This window comes from Topomyia yanbarensis, chromosome 1, assembly GCF_030247195.1.
Source record: "Topomyia yanbarensis strain Yona2022 chromosome 1, ASM3024719v1, whole genome shotgun sequence".
NCBI lineage: Eukaryota > Metazoa > Arthropoda > Insecta > Diptera > Culicidae > Topomyia > Topomyia yanbarensis.
The window spans coordinates 211,947,862-211,975,464 of record NC_080670.1 but is presented as its reverse complement, the minus strand read 5'-3'; the positions used below and the strand labels follow the sequence as shown (position 1 = coordinate 211,975,464).

The 27,603-nt window shown below is 41.9% G+C and overlaps 5 protein-coding genes across 6 annotated transcripts; 2 read left to right on the top strand and 3 right to left on the bottom strand.

The window, feature by feature from the left end:
• The first annotated feature begins 229 nt into the window (after positions 1 to 229).
• On the top strand, positions 230 to 3,004 carry LOC131691475 (zinc finger protein 501-like). The gene is made up of 3 exons (XM_058977897.1): positions 230 to 571; positions 634 to 1,035; positions 1,106 to 3,004. Exons 1-3 carry the CDS (start codon positions 357 to 359, stop codon positions 1,977 to 1,979), a joined length of 1,491 nt encoding a protein of 496 aa, XP_058833880.1. The 5' UTR covers positions 230 to 356; the 3' UTR covers positions 1,980 to 3,004.
• Positions 3,005 to 3,660: 656 nt separating this feature from the next.
• On the top strand, positions 3,661 to 6,234 carry LOC131691468 (zinc finger protein OZF-like). The gene is made up of 5 exons (XM_058977887.1): positions 3,661 to 3,678; positions 3,960 to 4,118; positions 4,227 to 4,652; positions 4,848 to 5,203; positions 5,287 to 6,234. Exons 2-5 carry the CDS (start codon positions 3,976 to 3,978, stop codon positions 5,808 to 5,810), a joined length of 1,449 nt encoding a protein of 482 aa, XP_058833870.1. The 5' UTR covers positions 3,661 to 3,678; positions 3,960 to 3,975; the 3' UTR covers positions 5,811 to 6,234.
• A 3,267-nt stretch (positions 6,235 to 9,501) lies between these two features.
• On the bottom strand, positions 9,502 to 10,581 carry LOC131676220 (uncharacterized). Its single transcript, XM_058955342.1, has one exon. The coding sequence runs from the start codon at positions 10,579 to 10,581 to the stop codon at positions 9,502 to 9,504; it is 1,080 nt and encodes a 359-aa protein (XP_058811325.1).
• A 1,931-nt stretch (positions 10,582 to 12,512) lies between these two features.
• Positions 12,513 to 15,494, bottom strand: LOC131691456 (zinc finger protein 665-like). 2 transcript variants are annotated; one of them, XM_058977874.1, is made up of 4 exons: positions 15,360 to 15,489; positions 14,866 to 15,302; positions 14,001 to 14,699; positions 12,513 to 13,944 (listed from the first exon to the last, which is right to left on the bottom strand). In XM_058977874.1, exons 2-4 carry the CDS (start codon positions 15,126 to 15,128, stop codon positions 12,663 to 12,665), a joined length of 2,244 nt encoding a protein of 747 aa, XP_058833857.1. In that variant the 5' UTR covers positions 15,129 to 15,302; positions 15,360 to 15,489; the 3' UTR covers positions 12,513 to 12,662. The 2 variants fall into 2 exon arrangements, with proteins under 2 accessions (XP_058833857.1, XP_058833849.1); XM_058977866.1 differs by having other exon boundaries at positions 14,866 to 15,494.
• An 8,625-nt stretch (positions 15,495 to 24,119) lies between these two features.
• Positions 24,120 to 25,905, bottom strand: LOC131691449 (zinc finger protein OZF-like). Its single transcript, XM_058977852.1, has 2 exons — positions 25,560 to 25,905; positions 24,120 to 25,283 (listed from the first exon to the last, which is right to left on the bottom strand). Exons 1-2 carry the CDS (start codon positions 25,808 to 25,810, stop codon positions 24,173 to 24,175), a joined length of 1,362 nt encoding a protein of 453 aa, XP_058833835.1. The 5' UTR covers positions 25,811 to 25,905; the 3' UTR covers positions 24,120 to 24,172.
• Positions 25,906 to 27,603: the final 1,698 nt, after the last annotated feature.

Here is a 27,603-nt window from a genome sequence, read left to right as displayed (position 1 = left end):
TCCAGCCAACTCTTCTGAGACCGCAGCGCTGTACAAGCGGCAAGTATAGAAAACAGCAGCTGTGAGGCCTCAAAAGTATTGCTTGAAATTTTTCGTATCTTCTACATACTTATTGATTGTCTGCATCACAAAACGTACCAAAATCGGATAGAAAAGCTGTTATATTTATATTTTCTATCTCCAGATAATCTAGCATTTCGTCGAGTTGCTGTATATGGGAAATCTTCAAAGACTCATAATCGCGCCATCTCTGCGCCGACATGTGCTTCGATATTTCAGTACACGATATAATCATGATAATTTATTAGCGGTGGTACAAAGCCGCTGTATTCAAACGTTTCAAAACATTCAGTGATATGGATGAGCTGCGACAGATTCAGCTGGAGGCTAAAGATTTTAATCCTTTGTGTACTAGTAATTCTACATACAAAAACGAAAACACTCAGCAAGACGATGTCATTTCAAATAAATTCACCAATATTGAAAAGCAAAATTTTGATCCATCAAATGCGATACATCGAAGTTCCCAGCTCAGAGCAGTAATCGAACCCAACATTGAATTCGAGCAAAGGTAAGTTTCTTTGTAATAGTTACCGAACGAATACAGTTATCTAAATTACCTCATATTATCAGCGACAGGCAGAATATTGGCAAATCCCCCAACAGCCTGCCGCTAGCATCCCCCATCCCGACAACCGATCTCACACGGCGACACCAATGCAAACTTTGTGGCAAACAATTCCTCCATAAGACTAACCTGAACGAACACGTCAGAACACATAACGGCGAACGGCCCTTCACTTGCGATGTCTGTGGTAAGACCTTCCCTAGGAGTGCTGGTCTATGGCAACATCGGTACACTCACACTGGTGAACGGCCGCACAAATGCACCGTATGCGATAAAGATTTTATGCTTAAAGCTCATCTATCGGCACACATGTCTCTTCATACCGGTGAGTATCGGTACAGGTGCGATGTGTGTGGCAAAGGATTCAATGCTGCTATTCGATTGAAGGAACACATGTACATTCATAGGTGAGCTTACTTAATTTCAGACCAAAAAGATTAATTGATATTGACTCAAGATTATTTGACCAATATTCAGCGAAAAAAATCAAATTACCAGCAACGAACAGGACGACGAACACAACAGTGGAATACCATGTAACAGCCTCACAACATCTTCCATCCCGACCATTGATTCCAGACGGCCACACAAGTGCGAGCTCTGTGGAAAACGATTTATCATGAAGCAACACCTTACCGCACACGTCCAGGCACATCGAGCTGAACGGCTCTTCAGTTGCGATGATTGCGGCAAGACATTTCTCAGACGTGGTGACGTTTCTAAGCATCGGTATTCACACACCGGCGAGAGACCGTATAAGTGTACAGTGTGCGGTAAAGGTTTCACACACAAAACTAACCTAAAGGCCCACATACTGCTTCATACGGGTGAGCGAGCGTACATGTGCACCGTGTGCGGCAAAGATTTCGTAGTTAAAAATGCTCTGATCACGCATATGTCCCTCCACACGGGTGAGTATCGCTACAAATGCGAAGCGTGTGGCAAAGGGTACAATAGCAAATATCGCCTAAAGGAGCATAACCGCATTCATACCGGCGAGCGACCGCACAAGTGTGCTATTTGTGGCAAAGATTTTGCTACTTGGAATCAAATAGGGGCTCACAAACGTACTCACATGGACGGGCGATCGCACCAATGTGATATTTGTGGAAGGAAATTTGTCGTGTATAGCGCATTCGTTCATCACAAACGCACCCACGAAGGCATCTACTGCTTCGAATGTAACGTTTGTGGGAAAGGATTCATAAATAAATCGGATTTTACAGGACACATGCGCACTCACAGCGGGGAAAGGCCGTTTAAATGCGATACATGTGGCAAGGGGTTTACATTGTCAGCAACCCTGAAACGGCATAGGCGATCACATGATGTTGAACTTCCTTTAAGTTGATACAGCAGTCTCCAAGGATTCCATATTCAGCTGGATCGGGACAGCACAAGTATGAACAAGTCGCCGGTGCTATATTGATGCGACTATAGTTCCTGAAATATTTGGTTTAAACAATTGTGGTAGTCTTATCATTGACATATTTGTGAAAGCATTGTACTGATGGGATCCGATTTGACGCTGAGTCTGTTTGACCGTTTAAGGTTACTGTACACCTCGGGAATTTGATCACAGAATTTGGGCCCACCGCTTCTAAAAACTACCAACTGTTTCAGAAAGGCACAGATTTCAAAACATATAAAAAAAAGCAATTTCCTTGTCGAAAACCATTACAATTAAGTCGATTCTAGAGCCGCGTTCATTGGACACATTTTACGGGAAATTTCCCTTTCAATATAATACCATTAGAAGCGTCTCATGCATATCATGGTGTTACTGGCTTTCCTACATTAATTTCGCAAGAAAATGCAGCCACTCTCGCTGTGGAGAATAAGCCAAGAGCATATTGTTATTATCTACAGTTAACAGCCAAGAACAACGACATCGCCTATAGGATACACACTGCAATATCTTCCCGCAACGAATGCATTTCCACAGTCGATAGGTATCAGGTCGGATTCCGACAAAGGAGCAAGTTTTACCTCCCTAATCATCAGGTAAGGATTATTGTCGACCAGGTAGTTCGGAAGACTAATTTTTTACCAGCAGTAGCATTGTGGTGTTGAAATAAAAGGACTTTAATTAGTTATGGAATTTGCGTTTTGACTTCGTCTCACCAGAATCCGACACTAACTTAATGACAGAACTAAGCTAGCGCTGGATTGACGTTAGCTTGAACAGACGAAGACACAATTTATGTTCCTGAGCAAACCCCGAGGCAAGCGTGGTGTCCCACAAGAAAAGGAGCTCGTTTTAAGCTGATGAGAACTAATGAAATCGAATCATTTGGTTTGGCTTAGCCAATGCAAAAATTCGCAATAATCGATTCACTCGATTATGACAGTGTGATAATCGATTAAACGGTGGTCGTATCTAGAGCACTCTAGTTAGAGTGTGGCCAAGAGGCCATGACGTATCCAAACGAACATGGAATTTGACGTATACACAATAGAAATACGTCAAATTTCATGTTTGTTTGGATACGTCATGGCCTCTTGGCCACACTCTAACTAGAGTGCTCTAGTCGTATCAGGTCGTAGCATTTTTCCCCTTTCTACACGGAAGCGAAAAACTACCTAAAATTGAGTTCCTTTGACTCAATCTCGTGGTATCGTGGGGGAACTTAAAATTAGGTAAACCGTGTTGAAGGTAGTTTCCATTTAACCACGGCAAAAATTACAACTCATTGATAGGTTTTTTATACTCAAATTTAAGTTGAATTTACCTAATTTTGAGTTCACCCCAAACAACTCAAAAGTACCTTCCTCCACGGAAGACCTCGACTGAGTCGAACCTCTCGTTTTGTTTTTGACAACACTAATAAGTGCGAAAGCGACGCACAACTCAAAAGTAAGTTAAAAGAACTTATTCTGCAGGTTGTTTTATATAACCGTGTAAACAGTGTCATTAAGTGTAAAGCGAGCTGAATATTCGTATTTACTTTTCATATAGGGTAGACGAGCCCTTATTCATCTCATTAGTCAGGATGTCACACTATTTCGTTGATAATTCGACTTAGAGTGACAGGATTGCGCTTAAATAGGTATCATCATCTTTACTTCGTTCCTAAGAAGCAGTACAGTTAAAATTTTTGCCTGGAAAATGTAAAATACTCACGTTTGAGCGAAGCGAAAAGTTGACTACAACGTACCCTTATTCATCTCACCATTTGAGCTAATGTGTTGAATAGAGATAGCAGATACTGCTCTAACTAATGTGTTCAAATGGGTGGGATGAATAGAGGTGCTAAGATGAATTAGAGAGCAGTAACCCTACTGCTCATATTTTGGTTTTTTGAGATTTGGCGATTTTTTTCAATTTTAGCTTTAAAACCAGCGATATGGACGAATGCGCTAAGAGTACAAAACAAACATTAGACAACTTATCACAAGAAGGTGAAGCAACAAATATACCTCTTTTCAAGTGTCCTAATACTGAGCAAACACCTATCGATTGTAATCGCTCCAATGCGCTTGATCAAAGGTTGGTTCGCTTTCATTTATTTTTAATTTCAGCTTTTAAGTAGAAAAAGCAGATATTCTAAGGCTAGTTCTGGCATCTCCAGTTTACTAACGACCCCGATATTTTCAGCGATAATAAGCAGATATCGTACCGCACGCAGGACGATGTTCGGAAGAATGCATTTTCCATCCCAACAATCGATGTCACCAATCCATACGGATGCAAGCTTTGCGAAAAACGATTCCCTGCCAAAAAGAACCTCAACGAACACATGCAGACTCATCCCGGCAAACGACCATTCTGTTGCGATATCTGCGGAAAGACATTTGCCAGACGAAGCGATGGTACTAAACATCGGTATTTACACACCGGAGAGCGGTCGTTCAAGTGTAAAGTTTGCAGTAAAGGCTTCATAACTAAATATATGCTACTTAAACATATGCCTGTTCATACGGGTGACTATCGGCAGACGTGCGATGTGTGCGGTAAAGGATTCGATTGCGTTTCCCGCATGGAGCGACACAAGCGCATTCATAGTGGCGATCACCCTTACAGGTGCGTCTGTTCTATTATTTTGTGTACTTCTATCATTCCTTCCAGCGTAGGATTTATCTCACGATTCGGCCAGAAATTGCTCTATTCTATTCATAGAACAACTGTTCATTTCTTGTTCCCTAATATTTCTCACTTTTCACATGGTAAAACATTTAGCACTCAAGCCTTACTAATAAGTAAAACTAATATTTCCAGCAATAAAAAATCGAAAATTAACCAAGCAAAATGCGACGTGCAGAGCAATGGAAATACATTCAACAGCTCGAAGCGAGCCGCTTCCATCGAAACCGTAGATTCTAGGCGACTCCATGAATGCGAACTTTGCGGCAAACGATACGTCGAGAAGTACTACCTCGTCAAACATATCCGTGCACATCGCGGTGAATTTACTTTTGGCGAATGCGACGTGTGTGGCCAAGGATTCATGAGTAAAGCTACTCTAACGGCGCACATGCGCATTCACAGCGGTGAAAGGCCATTCAAGTGCGATATCTGCGGTAAGACATTCATCAGAAGCTGTGCCGCTTCTCGCCATCGGCGTACACACACCGGTAAGTGGCCGCACATGTCTTCGTGTGTGGCAGAATTTTTTTTATCAAAGATAATCTATTCACTCATATGCTCTCCCATGCAGGCGAACATCCCCACAAGTGTGATATTTGTGGGAAAGGATTCGATTATACTACCTTTTTGAAGATCCATAAGCGTACTCATACCGGCGAGCGACCGTACACGTGTGATATCTGCGGGAAAGGATTCGCTGCAAAACATAAACTAACTATTCACCTACGTACTCACACAGACACACAACCGCATCGGTGTGATATTTGTGGAAAACAATTCAACGATAATTACTTATTCGGCCTACACAAAGGAACGCACAAGGGCATCTACCCCTTCAAGTGTGACATTTGTGACAAAGGATTCCTGCAGAAGTCTCATTTCACAGAGCACATGCGCGTTCACAGTGGCGAGAGGCCGTTCAAGTGCGATATATGCGGACAGGATTTTGTGATGTCCCGAGTACTTAATCGGCATAGGCGTTCTCATGGTGCCGAGCAGTCTTGTAGTTGTGAAATTTGCAACCAACGATTCCTCACTCAGCAGGAACTGGACACGCATACGAGTGAACATGTCGGTGAGCAAGCACTCCGGTGAAAAAAAATCTCATGCTCCAATCAACCAAATGTGTGTGAAGTGTCAGGGGGTGTATGAAGGGCGAAGTTATTTCATGATTTCGTCGTAGATTTAATGAGAAAACTTTTAAATATATTCAGTGGAAGAATTATTATACATTCAGTTAAATTACAAAATTATATTATGGTTCATTGAGGTAATTATTATAAGCGTGCACGGCATACCCGACAGAAGAAGGTGTGCGATCAAAAACACTCACTTGACGACGAAAAAATTTGACTGGCAACTAAGACCGGACGTGGGAAAAAACGTCAAAAGAAGGAAGCGCGCAGCTCGCGAGGGGAATTCACGTTGTCGTCATCGGCGCTTGTCGGACCTATTTAACTGCGGGAAAATCCGCATTTTCAGCATCTTTTTGACAAAGGGTGCCGTCAATACCTGGTGGGAAGGCACGCTGCCGACAGGGCCGGTGTGCTTCCGGACAATTTTGTGCAAGTACTGGAGCCAGACGATACCAATCCACTCGATTTGAGAAACAAGACTGCCACGCAGAATAGAAGGTGTAAAGTTATCGGGAAACAAACCAGATGAGCTAATACTAATCTTATAGATTTCGCGGAGGCAGAGGAAAGTTGGTGGCTGAGCAAACGAAAGCGAAAAGTCGGTGTGTTCCCATACAATTTGGACGAAGCAATTGAATGAGCCTTTCCAGCTTCGGCCAACCGTCGGATTGGCAACGGGACGACGAGGAGAAAAGAGAAAGCATCGTCATACATCCTAACGGAGAGGAAATCATCAAGCGATTCCCGAGATCGTATGATGACAACGGCAAGCGTCCTTAAGGTAAGTGCACATATTTTTACCTCCTTTTGAGAACGATATATGATTTAGGGCAATTTTGGGTGCAGCCAGATTTCATTTTACAATCTTAGTTTTACGTCAGTAAAATTGTGTCGTTCTCTAAATTATAACGGTAGTTAGGTTTTTCCGTGAATTGAATTATATACATGGTGGTGAAGTTTCGCCATTATCGATGCAGCCATTACCCCTCCTATCATCGTCATTGGACTGACTTGTGTTCTCATTGCCCCACCAAGCGCTGCAAAATTAAAATGAAATATAGATAATGTTTCTATACTGAGAACAAGAGCTTAATTACCTTGCCGTTCAGGCTAGAGCCTTGTTGTCTCTTGCTGTATGCAGAAACCGTCTCCATTCCACTCGGTCCATTGCTGCTTGTCGCCAGCCTCGCAGTCTTCGAAGGGTCCGCAGGTTTTCCTCTATCTGGTCGACCCACCGTGCTCGCTGTGCTCCCCGTTTTCTTGTTCCTGTAGGGTCGCCCTCAAGAACCATCTTCACCGGGTCGTCGTCCGACATTCTTACGACGTGTCCAGCCCACCGCAAATGTCCTATTTTTACGGTATGCGCGATCGATCGTTCTTCCAGCAGTTGATGCAACTCATGGTTCACTCGCCTGCGCCACGTTCCGTCTTCCATCTGCACGCCACCTTAGATGGTACGCAACACCCTTCGTTCGAAAACTCCAAGCGCGCGTTGGTTTTCCACGAGCATAGTCCAGGTCTCGTGGCCGTAGAGGACCACCGGTCTAATCAGCGTCTTGTAGATAATCAACTTCGTGCGGCGGCGAATTTTCTTCGATCGGAGCGTCCTCCGGAGTCCAAAGTAGGCACGATTTTCCGCCAAGATGCGTCCCTGAATTTCTCTGCTGGTATCATTGTCGGCGGTTACCAGTGAGCTCAAATACACGAATTCGTCGACCATCTCTATTCCGTCACCGTCAATCCGAGCTCGGGATGGGAGGTTCACATTGTCGTCTCATAGAACCTCTTCCTCTCATGTATTTTGTCTTCGAAACGTTGATGGCAAATCCAATCCTGCTGGCTCCAGTTTTCAGTCTGATGTACGTTTCCGACATCGCCTCAAAGTTCCGTGCCATTATGTCAGTGTCGAACCAAGAAGCTGGACGGACTTCCTGAAGATCGTGCCACTCGTGTCTATCCCCGCTCTCCTTATTACACCTTCCGTAACCCTCTTCGAGATTCAAAGGAACTCCAGAGTGTCCCTGATACTCGAACACCGCACATCACCCGATCCATCGTCGCTTTGACTAATCGTGTTAGCTTATCCGGAAAACCGTACTCGTGCATTATCTGCCATAGCTTATCTCGATCGATTGTGTCATACGCCGATTTGAAATCGATGAACAAATGATGTGTGGCCACGTTGTATTCACGGCACTTCTACAGAAACTGCCGAATCGCGAATATTTGGTCCGTGGCGGCGCGGGAACCCATGAATCCCGCTTGATAGTGTCCCACGAACTTCCTTGCAAATGGTGACAATCGGCGGAAAAGAATTTAGGAGAGGACCTTGTAGGCGGCGCTAAGTAGTGTGATCGCGCGGTAGTTGCAGCAATCCAACTTGTCACCCTTTTTGTAGATTGGGCAAACGACACCCTCCATGCACTCCTCCGAAATTTTGGTGATTACCCATTGCAGCGCTCTAGCCAGTGTTTCAGCACCGTATTTTAATAACTCGCTGGGTAGTTGATCTACACCGGTAGCGTTATTGTTTTTCAGTCGACCGATCTTCTCCGGAGCCGACTTTCAGCTGACTTCTTGGAGATCAGGGGCCGGCAGCCTATCGTCTTCCTCGCTTGCTCCAAGATCCGTTGTCATACCGCCTTCGTCCTCTGCTGCTTCGCCGTTGAGGTGCGCAAACTGTTCAGCTTCTCGTAGAACTTCCGTGTGTCGTTTACGTTCCTCCTGTTGGCGCTTCTTTCTCCGGAGGACCGAGGTTTGCCTGTTCCGTGCTTGCTTGTATCGCTCTACATTCTGTATCATTGCGTGCTGCAGCATCCTCACCCGTGCTGCATTCTTCTCCTCTTTTAAAAGCTTACATTCGTCAGCGAACCAGTCGTTTCCTCGATTCGGAATCGCTGTACCTAGTGCCGCTATAGCAGTACTTCCTATGGTGGAACGGATCTCCCTCCAGCCATCTTCAAGAGTAGCGGCGCCCAGCTATTCGAACAAGAGCACGTAGATCATCAATCCTAATATCACAGAGAAAAAGAGTACAAGTTTTATTTGTAATTCTTTAAATCTGTTCGAGCCCAAACGCAATGGGTCGACAATGCAGCGGACTGTATCAAAATTGTTACTTCAGGAGGGGTCGGAAAAGCAAACACGGATAGCTACTCTTACGACTTACACCTTTATTTAGTATTGATGTTGCGCTTCAGCTGGTTAAAACTAAACTGAAAATCATCGCTCGAACCAGGGGCGGATCCAGAAAAAAATTTCGGAGGGGGTCTGAAATTTCGAGTTTGAAATGTTCAGTGTACAAACGTAATATCTAATATCCTCAAGTAAGTCTTAGTGGTTAAATCTGATTTAGAATGATTTTGAGCTTAGAACGAATTTGAAATAGAAATTATTTTAAAATTTCTTAAGTTAAAAAAAAATCGGAGGGGGTCTGGACCCCCAGGACCCTCCCCCTGGATCCGCCACTGGCTCGAACGAATGGCAGAACAGACGTACGGTTTCGGTATCGGTTAAATGTATCGAATGAAGGAGGTGAATATTACATTGCCGATGATCTTTCTCTTGCTTGCTCGAGTCGCACTCGCTTTTCACTGCTTCTGGCGGGAGACGGAACATGCACCCCCCCCCCCCCCCCCCGTTGAGGCTTCTCAACATTCATCACGAGTAGTTGGATTAGGGATGGGCCTGTTGTCTTCAATGGGCAGTACCGAAATCTTGTTGGTGGCACAACGAAGGGTAGTTCTATCCGTAATCACGTCGACAGATCGGACCAACCCGTCAGGACCAGGAAAGACTGCTGTGATGCGACCCATCTTCCAGTTGAGTGGAGGTTGACTTTGATCGTGGAGAAAGACTACCATGCCCTCCCGAATATTCGGCATAGTTCGGAGATGCTTTTTTCGAGGTTGCAACGTATTCAAGTAATCCCGACTCCAAGAGCGCCAAAAATGTTTCCGGATGAGTTGGAGATGCTGCCATCGAGACAAGCGACTGGCTTTAACATCTTCCAAGGAAGTTTCGGCCATTGCAGTAAGTGGACGGCCGATCAAATAGCAAGCAGGTGTGATCATCAGCGGGTCTACAGGATCGTTGGAGATGGCGAACAGCGGTCGTGAGTTCAGTACTGCTTCGATCTCTTCAAACGATAACTTAACGTTCCCGACGATGCGTTTCAGATGTGTTTTTGTACACTTCACCGCGGCCTCCCAAAGTCCACCAAATTCTGGTGCGTCGGGTGCAATGAAATGCCATTCGATCTCACGGGTGCGGCAAAAATCTCCGATGGCTTCCACAGCTTGTTGGTTGTGAAATTGCTGAAATAACTGATTCAGCTCGTGGTGTTCTCCCCGAAAATTCGTGCCGTTGTCCGAGTGCAGTTGCTGAACCATTCCACGTCGGCAGATGAATCGTTTTAGGGATGCCAAAAAGTCATCGGTAGTTAAGTCGGGCACAGCTTCCATGTGAACGGCTTTTGTAGTCATACACACGTAGACGCATACGTATGTTTTCATGAATGCTGGACGTCGTGCCCCTTGCTTGATGAGGAAGGGACCGGCGTTATCCAAACCGGTAACGGTAAACGGTGGCGAGGGCACTACTCTTGCTGCGGGCAAGTTTCCCATTAACTGGCTAGTATTGGTTGGGTTGATTCGAAAACATCGCACGCACTTTCGTGTAATCATTCGGATTGTAGAGCGTGCGTTCAGAAGCCAGTATCGCTGTCGCATTGTGTTCATCAGACCAACCTGCCCGACGTGAAGTTATTCGACATGCATTTGCCGAATCAGTAAACGTACCACTGGATGCCGACTTGTTTGACGTTGGGGCGGACATTTCCAGAAATTTTCGGCGAATCATGGTACGTAACCCAAGATGTATTGCATTGTACGAAAACTTCCAAACCTGGAGAGGAATGAAAACGGTCCAATACTTCCCAAGCAACATTTGTAATGGCCGCGATTGGTTGCATAACCAGAAACTTTTGCTGGTGCGCTTTTTTAGTTGCTAAATCCGTTGAATAATGGTTTATGTACGCTTCTTTTCAACGAATTTTGTTGTAGAAACTGCTTGTCAACAAGCGGTGCTGCTTGGGTTAAAGCCGTGGTGGCTATTATTCCCTTGAGCTCTGGCAATTAATTATCTGGGACAGGCTCCGGAGATTCGAACTCGAAGTCCAGCGTTTGGAGAAATTCAGGGCCGCTTTACTGAACCATCAGCAAACAGACTTCTCACGTAGATGCAGGCTCCCCACCGTTGAGGAATCGGAGAAACCGTGCAGCTCAAAAGCAATTACTCCGTCGAATGTTACACATCTTGGGATAGCGATTTGGTGCAAATGGCATAGCTATGTTTGTAGTTCTTGCCACCTTTGTGCAGTCATTTCGTCGACCGGATCATCCCAGCCAGACTTGAGCTGCCACAATCGCTGAGCCAAGAGCCTCGCCAATACAATTACTGGTGAAACAAGTCCGAGAGGGTCGAATTTCGCAATCGCCGTTGAGTATGCCAGCGAAAAAGTTTCTTCAAGTGTCGTTTGTGGTGGATTCCACTTCTCCATACTTCGACATGAATCTTTTAATACAATTCGCACTAGTACGGGGTGCCAAATCATGGAGGCGTATTTCAGTTAGATCGAGGTCCATATACACGGGGATCTTGGTTTTGACGTTTTCATATTCAACGTCATGTTGCATATTGTTCTTTGCTACGAAGCTTTCTGCCTCGGTTAAGGAGTTGAACGTTATAAGAACTACTTGCCTCGTGTGGTGAACCTGGACGTGTGAAACCTCTGTAAGATCAAGTTCTATTTTCACCTTGACCAAGTGTTCCACCTCGCGCACTGAAGGTCCAAGAAGAGTCTGCGAAAAATCAATCGCGATTGTGTTCTCCCGTAATGGACGAAATTTATTTTGTGGTGCACTCATTTCACTCACAGGTGCAACGGAACTTTCCTGTGTCTAGAGCGTTAGAGCGGCGCGAGTAGTATTTTTGTTTGTCTGCTGTTCGCAAGCGGTGCGTTTTTTAGCCTCTGATCTGTACGAAATGAGGAAGCAGACTGAAAAAAATATTTAAGTGCAAATCGATATGGTTTTAAAATATCTTTTAAATCAAAACTTTGAGAAAACCATCGCCTTTTTCCATATTTGGACCAAATGCGAATTTCGCTGTTTTCATAAATTATGTTTGAGATAGTCTTCCAAACTTACTTAATCCTTACCTGTTAACTAGGGAGGCAAAAATTGCTCCTTTGTCGGAACTCAACCTACCTATCGGCTGTGGGAATGCGTCACTGGCTTCGTTGCGGGAAGATATAGCAGTGCGTATCCAATAGGCAATGTCGTTGTTCTTGGTTGTTAACTGTAGAAGATAATATGCTCTTGGCTTATTCACCACAGCGAGAGTGACTGCATTTTCTTGCGAATTTAATGTAGGAAAGCCAGTAAAACCATGATATACGTACATGCGACGCTGAGGGAAATTTAACGCGGAATATGTCCAATGACCCCGACACTAAAATTGATTGAAGTGTATACTGCGCATAATCGCAATTTAGTTCCATGTAGAGAGGGAATCCCATAGACCATGGGACTGACGTGTGATTATGGCCAGTATAGCTAAAATCGCCAATGTTATTTCTCAATATTAATAAAAGCAATGATCAAGATTACGATTCTTTACTAAAATTACATTATTATATCTAAACGCATTATATGCACTGCATGCTTTTGGATCCCGTATCAACTGTGATGTTTTTTTCCCGCCACAACCAAAGGCGTTAATATAAAGATATGAACGGATTTGTGCTTCCTCAGTCAACACTCTGCAAGGAATCCTTTGCCACACACTTCTCCGCTGAAATGTGTATGGCTAGACTAGCTTTGTGCACAAAACATTTGCCACACGCCGAACATTTGAACGGCCACTCACCCGTATGACGGTACATGTGTTTATCAAACTTACATTTATCAGTATAACCTCTACTACAGACAGTGCACTTGTAAGGCCAATTACCCGTATGAATGTACATGTGGCATGTCAAGTTAGTTTTATGGCTAAAACTTTTAACACACACGGTGCACTTGTAGCGCCGCCCGTTCGTATGCAGGTGCATGTGTGCGGTCAGCTGATATTTGTGGATAAAGTCTTTACCACACACAGTGCACTTGAAAGGACGCTCTCCCGTATGAAGGAGCATGTGTGCGGTCAGCTTATGTTTGTAGGTAAAACCTTTGTCACACACTGTACAGTTGTAAGGCCACTCACCCGTATGAAGGAGCTTGTGTGTGGCCAGTTCCGTTGGCTGGGAAAAGCCTTCCTCACATACAGTACACTTGAACGGCCACTTATCCGTATGAACGGACATGTGTTTGGTCAGCTTATATTTTTTAGTAAAATCCTTACCACAAACGGTGCATTGAAACGGCCTCTCGCCCGTATGACTGAACATGTGTGTTGTGAGACAAGATTGATGGTTATAACTTTTATCACACATATTGCACTTGTAAGGCCGTTTATTCGCATGAATGGCCATGTGTTTGGTCAGCTTATATTGATGGGAAAAATGTTTGCTACACTCGTCGCACTTGTATGGCCGCGTATGAATGAGCATGTGTGTGGTCAGGTTTGCTTTGAGGGTAAAACCTTTGCCACATACAGTGCAATTGAACAGCTGCTTATTCGAATGAACTAGCATGTGATTGGTAAATTTATTTTTGTAGATAAAATCTTTGCTGCAGACGTTACACTTGTACGGTCGCTCACCCGTGTGAATAAACATGTGAGTGTTTAAATGATTTTTGGAGAGAAAGTCTTTGCTGCACACGGTGCAGTGGTAGGGCCGCTTACCCGTGTGGATATACTGATGACGGCGCAGATCAACACTCCTAGGGAAAGTCTTACCGCAGACATCGCAACTGAAAGTCCGTTCATGTGTTTGGATATGTTGCAACAGGTTCTTCTTCTGTGTGAATCGTTTGCTACAAATCTCACAATCGTACGGCAGTGTGGAGTGGCTCTTTGAAACGGGAGATGCTACCCGAAGACCGCTACCGACATCGTCTCGGGTATCGGAAGTAGATCGATTTTTTTCGCTAAAAATATGGTAATCGTTTAAAAACGCTATAACTAGACTAAAAAACGGGCTTACTTTTGATCCAATGCACTGTAGCATTTGGGATCGAGTTGTGATGGTTGGATGTCTGAACCTTTCTTTGTGCCACAATTCACATCATTGGAGTGCTGAGCTGTTGTTCGGTCGCACTTGCACCACCGTTCGTCCGTATGAAAGTTCTTGTCTATGGTCAGATTGTTTTGAGGGCTAAAACCTTTGCCACACTGGTTGCATTTGTCCCGCCGCTCACTCGTATCTAGGCACACGTGGGTGGTCTGTTTCTTTTTGTATATACAATCTTTGCCACAAACGTTACACTTGTATGGCCGCTCACCTGTATGAACCCGCATGTGGTATGCCAGCTTACAGTTTTGGATGAAACCTTTGCCACACAGACTGCACTTGTATGGCCGTTCAGCCGTGTGAATGAGCATGTGCCTGTTTAAGCAAGCTTTGAGAGAAACATCTTTGCCACACACGGCGCACCTGTGCGATTGCTTATCGGTGTGGCGTTTCCGATGATTAGCACGATCGCATTTTCTGATAAATGTCCTACCGCAGATATCGCAACTAAAGGGCCCTTCACCACTATGTACCCGGACGTGTTCGACCAGACTTGATTTTTTGACGTAACGCTTGTCACAAACCTCGCATTGGTGTGGTCGTGTGGAATCTTCGGGAGATACTACCTGTAAAGTGGTGTCTCGTTTGTCGGAGGCTATGAGATTTTTTTCGCTGAAAGTACGGAAATCATTAGCTTTTTCTTTCGCTCAATTGTTTCTAAACCTTCGCTCGACACCACTTGAATGTTAGCAGTCTATTTCTTTCCTTCGCTAAGCCTCAGGAAATTAAAACTATAACATCAAAGCCAGTCACTTTTTAAAAAGGAAAAAGGACTCACTTTTGTTGGGTTGCATTGTTGCTTTTGGAATCGAATGGTAATTGCTCGGTGTTTGTACTTTCCAAGAGTTGAGTACTCTCTCCCTCCGGGTCACAATCCTTACTCGAGCATTCGAAATTATTAATTTCAATATCGGTTGATTTATTTACAGTGCCATCGTCTTGGTCTACATTATCAAATATTTGATCGGTATAGTTGGAGTAGTGAGTTTCTGCTAACTGGAAATCTTTTGCTTCCAGCTCAATCTGCAGGGTGTCTTCCATGTTTTGGTTTACTTGAAGACAATTAATTCAAGTTTTCGTGCCGTTCTTTCCACTATCCGATGAACCGCACCGCAACCAAACTTCCAACAGCAAGGTAAAACAAAACAGTACAACTTTGAGCTAGCTTCGGAAGATTTTCCAAAAACAGAGCCAGTAGAACGCACTACAGGGAAGCTAGAAAAGAGGGACCATTTGAGGAATTGTGATAACTTTAAAATTCAATTTAAACACTAATTTCTTTCCCTTGTCCTGATACTAGGTGTAAACATCTTGTTTTGACATCTCGATCGATACACTCTAAATTCGTGTACCCCCTTTTTTCTATAGGTTCGGGGCGGGTAACACTGACGGGGCCAAATTCACACCTTTTTTTTTTAAAAAAAAAAGGCCAATAAACAAAGCTACTGAATAGAGCAAAATGGGTTCGGAATTTCGCAAATTTATTTCAATCTCCCTTTTAAAAAAATTAGTGAATCTTGTCAAAGCAATGCAAACGCAAGCGATGAAAATGCCAGTATTTCAGATGAAGCAATTATCCAACCAGCAGCTCATGCTGACATAGACGACTCATCATTACCTGAGACGAGACATGCAAATAGCCAAAAATCGAACGTCAAATGCAGCCAGGGGGTGCTGTGAAATGCAGCCAGTCCATTTAAACTATGTGACGCAAAAAAGAGGCTATGTGAGACGAACGATAGAATGAACATAAAAAATAGAAAAAGAAAACATCTATCGGCAAGTCCTGTCCCAGATCATTACCACGTGAGAATTAGTCCGATGCAGACACAACAACGTCCCCGATTCATCGCTCTGGGCGCCATGTCAAGCAGTTGAATAGGTTTAGCCCTACAAGCCCTACAAGATCCTGTTCTTGTATATATACATACAGTTTATATAAAATGGTTTCACAGAAATTAATACTTCAAACAAAATACCGAAAGAAAAGGGGATGTGGTACAGGCGTGATTCGCTGGTTGGTCACTTTTTAACTGGCCGCTTTTTAGTTGAACCTCCGCTAGTTGGACCATTTTCCAACTAAAGAGCATTTGAATGCCAAAATCGCATCTCAAATTTACTTTGACAATCGATGTGACAATACTTGTGGGTGAATAGAGAACAGTGAGTCTAGTTATGTAAGGTATGCAAACTAGGCTGGATGGAACTATTAGTCAGTTTTGGATATCACATGCATTTGGAGCAGCATCAGATGTTGCTTCAAGCTGTTTTCAACTCCTATTCGGCAACTTTCACGCCGCCACCCGCGTTACGGCTTGGTAAGGCCAAACTGGTATCAAAGGGTGTCAATTGAGGTTGTCTAACGTATTATTAATGGTCACATCATTAGCGTTTCTGCGCTAGAATAGACAGACAGTCTCAGTTGATTATAAGTGTACTATAAAAGCCTCTACTGTCGATTCACAGTAGACGTGAAGTATCAAATGACAGATGTACGAGAATGAAAGAGAGATGATAGGTTAGAGATAGGTAACCGAAGAATATATTTCATTCTTTTATCGACCTGATGCCTGTGCAGTTCACTTTTTTACATCTCCCGAAAACCAAAGTACAGCGAGTGCAACTATATTAAATCTCCCAAGATTGTTCAGTGGCGACGAGGATAATCATCTTTACACAGTTTTTTTACACTCTGCACACGGAGCTAGTGCAGCTAACAAACTTTTTTCCACCACCGATTAGCAAAGTGCAGCGTAAGTAGGCATTCGATCTCCGGAGAAAGGCGAGCAAAAAAGTGACGCGCTTTATCAAGGAAGCCATTGTAAAAATCCGCCGCAAGTGACGATTAATCGACGGCTGGGAAGTTTTGGTAGCCATCGGAAGTTTTTCTGCGTGCCGGTGTAGCGTCAATAAGATCGACGGAGGTTCGGTGAGGCAAAAGCAAAGCTTCTTCTGAAATTTTTTCTTAGATTGTGTATTGAACATTTTTTTTTCTCGCTTCATGTGGGGACGATTGTCTATTTTCAACAATTTAGCAGTGTAGTGCGAACAAAGGATATTGTTCTAATTAGAACAAAAACAAACAATAAGAGTATTGTTCTAATTGGAACAAAGAAAATAATGAGGGTGTAAAACAATTATTTGAATTTAATAATAAGAGTGTCTTTTCCATTATTTTATATAGGCAAGTTTCGACGGCTGAATTCTGGTTTCGGACGGCTGAAAAACAAGTTGTATTTGTACCACGTGGAAATTGAGGTTAAGTTTATCTTTGAAATCTTTTATCTGCTGGCAAAGGCCGGACGTTCCATCTGGTAAGTCATTTTACACCTATTTTTGCTTTGGAATCGACATTGATTGTGTATTTTTACGCATTTTCTTCCTTTTTTTTTATTATTTTCGATAATTGTTTAATCAAGTGAGATTTATTAAAATGAGTTTGGCTTCCACAATCGAGCCCTACCGTAAAGGTACTCCTTTCGGGGACTGGGCCGATCGTTTAAATTTTACTTTCGAAGCTAATGAAGTGACGGAGGCGAAACGAAAGTCTCACCTAATGAATCTTTGCGGTCCTTTTGTGTATTCACAATTAAAATTATTGTATACTAAAGACGCTCTCGTTGCGGCGACGTACGGTGCAATCATCGAAAAGCTTAAATTGAAATTAGATAAAACTGAACCTGATTTGGTTCAACGTTTCCGCTTTAGTAACCGGGTTCAACAACCTGATGAGTCAGCCGAGGATTTTGTTCAAGCAGTTAAACTGCAGGCAGAATTCTGCGGTTTTGGCGAATTTAAAAATGTTGCTATCCAGGATAGGGTTCTGGCAGGGCTGCGAGATGAAAATTTAAAGCAATTACTTTTAAATGAAGAAAAGTTGACAGTAGAATCGATGGACAAGTTCATCACCACATGGTGTATGGCAAAGGACAATGCACGCACATTAAAAGTAAATCAATTTTTTCATTCCGGCTATGGCCAGTATCCCACTCACAGTCCATATGGTCCTCCTGAGCAAGTAAATTATATAAAGCGTCCAATTCATGACAGATTAGGCTTCCAACCATATGATAACAAACGAGATTTACAAGCACAGAACAAGTACAATAGGTTTAACACGAATAATTACAGTCAAAATTTTCATCGAGCATCTAAATACAATAAAAACACCGATTACCGTCACAATAACAACAGACACAGTAATTACAATAGCAACTATCAGGGAAACAAATTTAAACGAAACTTTGCCGATTTTATTTGCGATTATTGTGGAGTGAAGGGGCATTTAAAAAAGAAATGCTTTAAGCTAAAGAATATTAGAAGAGACGCAGTCAAATTCGTAGATACAGCGAAACCAGGAACGAGTGCGGAAAAGGAGCTGACAAATCTGATGGGTAGGATGGCAACGAATGCTAGGACCGACACGGACAGCGAGGACGAGTTTAACGAGTGGAATCCAGGTGAATTGCAGTGTATGTGTGTTGAGTCCTTGAATAAGATTAGCGAACCTTGTCTGACAAATGTCAGAATTGAAAATAAATTAGTAAAAATGGAAGTTGATTGCGGATCGACTGTTACTGTTATGGGTAAAACCCAGTACAGGAATCTTTTTGATAAACCATTGCGCAAATGCGACAAACAACTTCTGGTAGTAAATGGGTCTAAATTAAAAATAAAGGGTGAAACAAATGTTTTGGTACAACTGAATGGTTATGAATATGTTTTGATGATTCTGATTTTAGACACTGAATACAGTTTTCTGCCATTATTAGGTAGAAACTGGTTAGATATTTTCTTTCCTCAATGGAGGCGTTTCTTTTCTAATGAAAAGTTAATAACAGAGAGTATAAATAACGTGATAGCGCCAAATGGTGATAATTATATAGAAAAAATCAAAAGTAAATTTTCAGACGTTTTTAGGAAAGATTTTTCAACGCCAATCAAAGGATTTGAGGCAGATTTAATTTTGAAAAACGAGGTTCCAATTTTTAAAAAAGCATATGACGTTCCCTACAGGTTGAGGGACAAAGTTTTAATTTATTTAAATCAATTAGAAAAAGAGAATGTGATAACTCCGGTAAAGACCAGCGAGTGGGCATCACCTGTGATAGTAGTTGTAAAAAAAGATGATCAGATTAGACTTGTTATTGATTGTAAGGTGTCTATAAACAAAGTTTTGATACCAAATACTTACCCTTTACCATCGGCAAGTGATTTGTTTGCTAATTTGGCAAACTGTAAGGTTTTTTGTTCCTTAGACCTGCAAGGTGCTTATACACAACTTGCCTTAACAGAACGGTCTAAGAAATTTATGGTCATCAATACGATTAAAGGGTTATTTGTTTACAATCGTTTACCACAGGGTGCATCATCTAGCGCATCAATATTTCAACAAATTATGGATCAAATATTAGAGGGAATTGATGGAGTGTTCTGCTATCTTGACGACGTTCTTATTTCAGGTAAAGACTTGGACGATTGTCGTAATAAGTTAAATTTAGTCCTAGAAAGACTTGCAAATGCAAACATAAAAGTAAATTTAGAAAAATGTCAATTCTTTGTCTCAGAATTGGATTATTTGGGACACATTATTGGGGAAAAAGGGTTATTACCCAACCCAGATAAAATATCAACAATACAGAGAGCAAAAGTGCCTAAAAATGTTAATGAATTGAAATCCTATTTGGGATTAATAAATTATTATAATAAATTTGTGCCTCATATGTCTTCCAAATTGTATTACTTGTACAATTTGTTGAGAAAAGATATAAAATTTAATTGGGACAAGAATTGCGAAAAGGCTTTTCAAGATAGTAAACATTCTTTGATTTCAGCTAATATTTTAGAATATTATGATCCTGGGAAGGAAATAATAGTTGTAACAGATGCTTCAGGCTATGGTCTGGGAGGTGTAATTGCACATACAATTGATGGCATTGAAAAGCCAATCTGTTTTACTTCTTTTACGTTAAATAACGCACAAAAAAGATACCCGATTCTTCATTTAGAAGCTTTGGCCTTAGTTTGTACCATTAAAAAATTTCATAAATATCTATATGGGCAAAGGTTCATAGCTTACACTGACCACAAGCCATTGATAGGAATATTCGGCAAAGAAGGCAAAAATTCAATTTTCGTAACAAGACTGCAAAGGTATATACTTGAATTATCAATTTATGACTTTGAAATCCAGTATAGGCCTTCTGCTAAAATGGGTAATGCGGATTTCTGTTCGCGATTCCCATTAGAGCAGTCGGTTCCCATTGAAATTGATCAAGAATTTGTAAGGAGTATAAACTTTAGTAGGGAATTCCCAATTGATTTTGTAATGATTGCAAATGCGTCAAAGGACGACAACAGATCATGACATTTATGCGTGATGGTTGGCCGCAAAAGTTGGATAAACGCTTTAGGGACGTTTTTGCCAATCAAAGTGACTTGGAAATAATTGATGGATGCGTATTGTATCAAAACAGGGTGGTAATTCCACAACGAATGCAAAGCGGGATACTTAAACTTTTGCACGCCAATCACGCGGGAATGGTTAAAATGAAACATTTGGCAAGAAAACAAGTTTACTGGTTTGGGATAAACAAAGATATTGAAAATTATGTTACGACATGCGAAGTGTGCGGTAGCATGCTAGTAGTGCCAAAGACAAAGGTTTTGTCTCATTGGACACCTACTGCAAGACCTTTTAGTCGGATTCATATTGATTTTTTTCATTTTTCTCACCACACTTTTTTATTGATTGTTGATTCATTCTCAAAGTGGTTGGAGGTAGAATGGATGAAAAAAGGCACGGATTGTGCGAAAGTGGTGAAGAAATTGGTAACTTATTTTGCGAGATTTGGGTTACCAGATGTTCTGGTATCAGACGGTGGTCCTCCTTTCAATTCGTTCTCATTTGTTTCGTTCCTTGAAAAGCAAGGGATTAAGGTGATGAAAAGTCCTCCTTACAATCCTTCAAGCAACGGACAAGCCGAAAGGCTGGTGAGGACAACAAAAGAAGTTTTAAAAAAGTTTTTAATAGAACCTGATTTGGTAGATGTTGACATGGAGGATCAAATTAACCTTTTCCTAATGAATTATAGGAATAATATTGTGACAAATGACGGGCAATTACCCTCAGAGAAAGTGTTTCTCTACAAACCAAAAACTATGCTTGATCTTATAAATCCCAAAAATCATTACAAAAATTATTTATCGGTATCACAGATCCCAAATGATGAAAAAAAACTAGATATTCCAAAAACTTGCAAGAAGTCAAATGACGACTTGAGTGATCTAATGGAGGGGGATACTGTTTGGTACAAAAATCACCACAACAATTTACCGAACAGATGGGTAAAGACAATTTTTCTAAAACAACTTTCGTTGAATACCTTCCAGGTTGTACTTGGAAACGTGGAAATAAAGGCCCACAGAGAGCAGATTAGGCGATACAACGAACGGGACCCACAGATGAGACCGAACGTCATAATTATGCCGGGTTTACGCGAAGAACGATGTAACAATAACGATTGCGGAGAGATGTACGGAGCTGAAAGCGGCTCGGACGAGGAAGTGTTTCGGGGATTCCCGGAGCATGATCTGGCAAAGGTCAGAGGAAGCGTGAAAAGAAAGGCTTCAACGGCGAACTTGCCGGGAGGCGGCCCAAGGCGCTCGAAGCGGCTTAAGAAGAGGGCTAAAGACCCAGAATTCATTTATACATAAGTGTTCAGAGAAAATTCCGGATTAATAAATCCGTTCAGAAATTTGAAATATCTAACAGATATATATGAATTAATTGAATTTAACTAGCATTAGATGTAAATATGTAGAAGTTTATACTAGAATAGGAAGTAAAATCTTCTGAAAAGGGAAGAATTGTACTATAAAAGCCTCTACTGTCGATTCACAGTAGACGTGAAGTATCAAATGACAGATGTACGAGAATGAAAGAGAGATGATAGGTTAGAGATAGGTAACCGAAGAATATATTTCATTCTTTTATCGACCTGATGCCTGTGCAGTTCACTTTTTTACATCTCCCGAAAACCAAAGTACAGCGAGTGCAACTATATTAAATCTCCCAAGATTGTTCAATAAGATTAGGGACTTATATTTAATGTGGTAAATAATGCCTTTTTCGCTTCAGATAGTCGATATTCGAGCCAGCAGAACTCCTTGAGCGTCTGATATACGAGTTCCGACGGAAATTGAGGATCCGATAGAGATCCTTTCTATGGGACGGTCGACCGACGGAGTCGAAATGCCGGAAGAGATGAGCAGCGGCAAGCGAGTTTAACATGATAGAATGAAACTACCATTGAAATGAAATCTGTAAGTAGCACTAACAAAATTCTTAATTTCAGGAACTGTACGAGATGGCGCTGGGCCTGTGGCCGTCGACTGGCATGGTCCATTCTCATTGATTTGGAAGTCTTCTTGGCTAGTTGGTAGATATGTGCTACTACTTGCAAGTTGATCAATTCGCTTGGGTGGGGGACATGTGGATCCTACTAGTTGTCGACTCTTTTGATCGTGGGTATGAGGCTAGTTCAGGAGGGGAGTGCAGGACTGGCACCTAAGAGATAGTTAATTATTCAGAACTTGTTCTTATGATTATTAAACACCGGCTCTCAGAAATGATAAGCAACCCTTTCGGGTCGGTGTGGTCTATTCGAGTCGAACCAGGCGGATATTCATGGGGAATAGTGGATAAATACTTCTTATGCCCTTTATGGGTAGCTTCTTTTTGCGAAATCCTAAAATACCTTCACTGGTCTAGCTACTCAGGATAATAATAATAGAAAAAATTGAGAGTTTGCCTGGTCCATAATGTAATGAATACGTGTATAGACTAGAACAGGGATAATCGAATTATGTTATAAGATAGAGATGAAACAGCACAGTTGTAGGAAAAGTATTCCCGAGTAAGGACTACTACTGCTAATATGTACCGTTTCAATTAATAGTCGATTGATCCGCTTCGAACTTAGGAGACAAAAAGGAGATTAGGAAGTCCGTAAGTCCGTATGTATGCATGGATGTGTATGTATCCCTGACAGAGCTGCAAATTTTCAACAGTTTGTTTTGAACTTGAAGGAGGAAAAATTCTCAAATCATGCCCTACTATGTTCAATTCGTAGTTGTTCGTTTCCATTATTCATTCAAACAGCCGACCTGCTCAATCATTTTCCATTCATTTTCAATTTCAATATCTCTTTACTGGGGTATTGACTAGGTTTTTCAAGCAAAACTACTCTGAACATAGTTCTTACTGTCCATGTAAGCTTGAAAACGCAAAACATTACGACATTTAACCTAAACTGGTCTCTACAGAGCAGATGACAGCTTTGGTTGGTAAATGAAAAAGCATCAATTTGAAATAAAGACGTACGATTCAGTTATGAAAATCCCGCCAACTTGAAAGTGAATGATTGAGGGAGTCTTTGAATTTGAATCATGGTTGGGTTTGATTGAACTGAAAGTTGGCATTTGAAAATGAAAATTTGCACCACTGATCCCTGAGCAACATGGAAGGAGTCCTGAGCCGCCAAAACGCTCATGGGAAGCCGGGTGCGCGGTCGTAGGTGTGACCAGAAACTGCCGTTATAAGCATAATTGTCCCATGTGCTATGAGATTACCTATACACATGGGACAATTATGCAGTAAAGCACTACACACACTGTCAAGTGCTACGGTGAGCCGGTAGGTGTACAGTTAATGCACATAGGTTGCAGAAATAGGTTGTTGAGACAGCCCGATTACACACTGATAAATAAAAATAACAATCGATGTGACAATACTTGCAGGTGTGAACAGATGCATTTACACTATACTAACGCATTTATTAGAGTTTTTGACATTCGTTACTCGGTTCAAATATCGAATCAAATTCATTAGTTGGACAGAGGATGTGGCCCAACTAGCAAATCAGGACTGTACGACTATTATATGATGTGATGGCCGAAAGAGTAGATAAGTGATCCCCCTACAGTTGCGTCGGACTTTCTTTATTTTTTACCCAAAATATTAAGAGAAAGTTCTAAAGACTTCATTTTATTATAGCAACCTTCCTTAAAACAAATTATAGCAATCATAATGTATTCTTTGCCGCACACAACCCAGATGACATGTGCTCCTTTAAACGAGCCTTGCGCACATAACATTTATCACACACAGGGCACTTGAGCGTGCTTTCACTCGTATGAACTAACATGTGTTTGTCCAGCTTATATTCGTTAGTATAACCTTGATTACACACAGTGCATTTGTACGGCCAGTCGCCTGTATGAATATACATATGTCTTATCAGGGCAACTGGATAGTTAAAACCTTTGTCACAAACAGCACACCTGTGAGCCCGCTCGTCCCTATGAACTATCATGTGTGAGGTCAGATGATACTTGTAGACAAAACTTTTGCCACACACGGTGCACTTGTGATATCTCTTACCCGTATGGAGGAGCATGTGTTTTGTCAGCCTATTTTTCAGGATGAAACCTTTGTTACACTCGGCGCACTTGTAGGGTCGCTCGGTTGTGTGAACGAACATGTGTTCATCCAGCTTATATTGGTAAGTAAAACCTCTGCCACACACAGTGCACTTGTGCGGCCACTCATCCGTATGAACGGACATGTGTTTATCCAGCGCACATTTGTGACTAAAGCCTTTGCTACATACGGTACACCTGTAAGGCCAGTCACCCGTATGAGTCAACATATGTATCGTCAGGTCATTTTGATTGTTAAAAGCTTTGTCACATACAGTGCACTTGTAAGACCGCTCATTCTTATGAACGCGCATGTGTAAGGTCAGCTTGTGTTTCAGTGTAAATCTTTTCTTACATACTTTGCAATTATGCGGCCGCTCATCCATATGAAGAAGGTGGTGTTTGGATAGGTTAGATTTGTGGACAAAAGCTTTGCCACACACGGTGCACTTGAAGTTAGCGGTGTGAATGTACCGATGGCGCTGCATAGGTTGTTCGCTAGCGAATGCCTTACCACAGACATCACAGCTGAATGGCCGTTCACTGCTATGTACCCGGATGTGCTCGACCAGTTTCAACTTATCGATGAATCGCCTACCACAAACCTCGCAGTCGTGTGGTCGCGTAGAATCGCTCCGATTGGCGATGGGAGATGCTTCCTGCAAACTGTTTAGAGTGTCATCTCTTGTGGAGGAAGTTGTAAGATGCTCTTCGCTGAAAATATGAGTATCGTTAGCAAACTGATAACGGCGCTTTCGTTATCGCAGTTCATCAATGTTCAACTGAGGAAGTTTTCATTAAAATAAATCAATTCATCTATGCGCCGAATTTATGATTTTCATGAAGATCGTGTAAAGGGCAGCGAAAAAAAAACTGTTTTCGTTTTAAAAGATGGACGCTTTTTATGGCATTCTCAGTTGAACCTTAAGCGATAACTAAAATCGAAATATCAGTATAACATTAGCCAGCAACAACACATAAAAAACTCACGTTTGATTAGATGCATTGTAGTTTTCGCAATCGAGCGGTAGATGCTCGGTGTCTGTACTTTCCAAAAGTCGAGTACTCTTATCTCCTGTGCCACAATCAGCATTTAAATAATCGAAATTGCTAATTTCACTATCGTTTGGTTTACTTGCAGCAACATCGACGAATATTTGATCATCATTAAAACACTGAACTTCTGTTAGCTTGAAGTCTTCGAACTCTAGCTTACACTGCAGCGCCTCTTCTGTATTCATTTTAATGTATGTTACATTTCTGATGCAGTTTTGCAGTATTCTCAATAGTTATACTCTTTTAAAACTTTTACATTAAAATACTGCTCTTAACTGAAACACGGTAAACATCAACAAGAAGTGAAACGTCACTTACTATCAAGATGGTAAAATAAGAAGGTGTGACCATTTGCAGGGTTGTAACGGTTGCCCGGATTTGAAGCGTTTCTCGACAAACATATGATTGGGTGCTCAAAATCCAAATATCAAAATTCACTTTGAGGACAAATTCTGGAGAAACCGTTATTACCACGGCATGGTGCATAGCAGTCAACGAAAGAGAAAACTTTTCTCTTTTGTTTGCTATCAAACGGCTGTGCTGGACGATGAATGATTCCTCTGTAATTTTCCTTCAAAGTGAATTTTACCAGTTGGCTTTTGAGCACTAATCATATATTTATCGAGGTTTTATGTTCTCAATTTGACGCATTGCGTGGATTCGGCGCGAATTCAGTTCTCGACAGCGTTTTTATTTTATTAATCTTTTCCTGACGACGTCTGTGGTTGAGAGGTAAGCGTGAACGGCGCTTACCCCCGCCGGTCTGGAGTCAATCTCAGCAGAGATCGTTGAGATTTTTGTGTGGTGAAAGAATCTGTAGTCCTTCGGAAGGGAAGTAAAGCTATTGGTTCAGATCCATGTGTTGATGGGTCGCTATCTAGGAGTGATCTAGGGTCCAGATATTTGAGTAATTAGAAGGAAGAATCTCTCCTAACATCCTATACACGAACGAAGGTCCTAGCGAAATGACCGCACTTTACATATGTTTTTCTACATAGTGGAATTAAATGGTAGAAAAACATATGTCTCCTAACATGTCCATTGATCATTTTGTTCAAAATAAATGTATACTCTAACTTTCACTCCAATCGGTCAGTTGGTTTTCAAATAGCTTCCGGGACAGAAGTTTTATGTTGCCAGGAGGCGCTGAGATGTTCTTAAGAAATATAAATTTGTTTTTGCGGATAATATCGTGATTCGCTGGTTGGGCCACACCTCTGTCCAACTAACGAATTTGATTCGTTAGTTGGACCGACTGACAGATGTCAAAAACTCTCCAAATTTGATTTATTAAATTTTTTAAGATTTTGACATTCAGATGATTTTTAGTTGGACAATGGTCCAACTAGCGGAGGTCCAACTAAAAAGCGGTCTAATTAAAAATGTTCAACCAGCGAATCACGACTGTAACGGATTTCGTGGTAAGTTGTTGACATAGCAGAGAATCTGCAGTTGTGGCCGAAAGACTTTGATTTTTATTGCAACCAGAGTTTGAAATTGGCGCTCGCTTTCACGATAAACAGTTTATCGCACATCTTTTTCTTGCATAGTAGGCGTATCGTCCATATATCTGTTCACGAAAGAGAAATTTTCAAAGCCTTCAACCAACTTAACCTTTATTCCAATCTAATCGAATTATTTTTTAAGGACGAAACAAAAGTAATAAAATGTTATTTTGCAAAAACAACTAAAACAAATCATTCGTCTGTATTTTGACGGAATTCGTGCACGTTTCTGTTGATGTCGCTCTTCATCCGGCACACACCTGTCGATTCCACCAATTCTTCATACAACCGATCTCACTGAAGAATGCGCTCCTCATCCGCTTCATCATCGTCAAATATTTCGTTATTGGACGAGGCTGGGGACAATTTGGTGGATTCTGCTCATTTGGAATGAACTGGACTCCATTGTCGCATATCATTCACAATCCTTACTGTAATGGTAGCTGGTTAAGTCTGTCCAAAACGGAGCCGCC

Bases quoted from the DNA above. Each gene is read 5' to 3' on its own strand.
- LOC131691449 (XM_058977852.1), bottom strand. From the start codon at position 25,810: ATGAATACAGAAGAGGCGCTGCAGTGTAAGCTAGAGTTCGAAGACTTC. The intron at 25,284-25,559 runs GTGAGTTTTTTA...TCATATTTTCAG, and splicing joins TACAATGCATCTAATCAAAC to CGAAGAGCATCTTACAACTT.
- LOC131691456 (XM_058977866.1), bottom strand. From the start codon at position 15,128: ATGGAAGACACCCTGCAGATTGAGCTGGAAGCAAAAGATTTCCAGTTA. The intron at 14,700-14,865 runs GTGAGTCCTTTT...CCGTACTTTCAG, and splicing joins AACAATGCAACCCAACAAAA to CGAAAAAAATCTCATAGCCT. The intron at 13,945-14,000 runs GTAAGCCCGTTT...CCATATTTTTAG, and splicing joins TACAGTGCATTGGATCAAAA to CGAAAAAAATCGATCTACTT.
- LOC131691475 (XM_058977897.1), top strand. From the start codon at position 357: ATGGATGAGCTGCGACAGATTCAGCTGGAGGCTAAAGATTTTAATCCT. The intron at 572-633 runs GTAAGTTTCTTT...TCATATTATCAG, and splicing joins AACATTGAATTCGAGCAAAG to CGACAGGCAGAATATTGGCA. The intron at 1,036-1,105 runs GTGAGCTTACTT...ACCAATATTCAG, and splicing joins GAACACATGTACATTCATAG to CGAAAAAAATCAAATTACCA.
- LOC131691468 (XM_058977887.1), top strand. From the start codon at position 3,976: ATGGACGAATGCGCTAAGAGTACAAAACAAACATTAGACAACTTATCA. The intron at 4,119-4,226 runs GTTGGTTCGCTT...CGATATTTTCAG, and splicing joins TCCAATGCGCTTGATCAAAG to CGATAATAAGCAGATATCGT. The intron at 5,204-5,286 runs GTAAGTGGCCGC...TCTCCCATGCAG, and splicing joins CCATCGGCGTACACACACCG to GCGAACATCCCCACAAGTGT.
- LOC131676220 (XM_058955342.1), bottom strand. From the start codon at position 10,581: ATGCGACAGCGATACTGGCTTCTGAACGCACGCTCTACAATCCGAATG.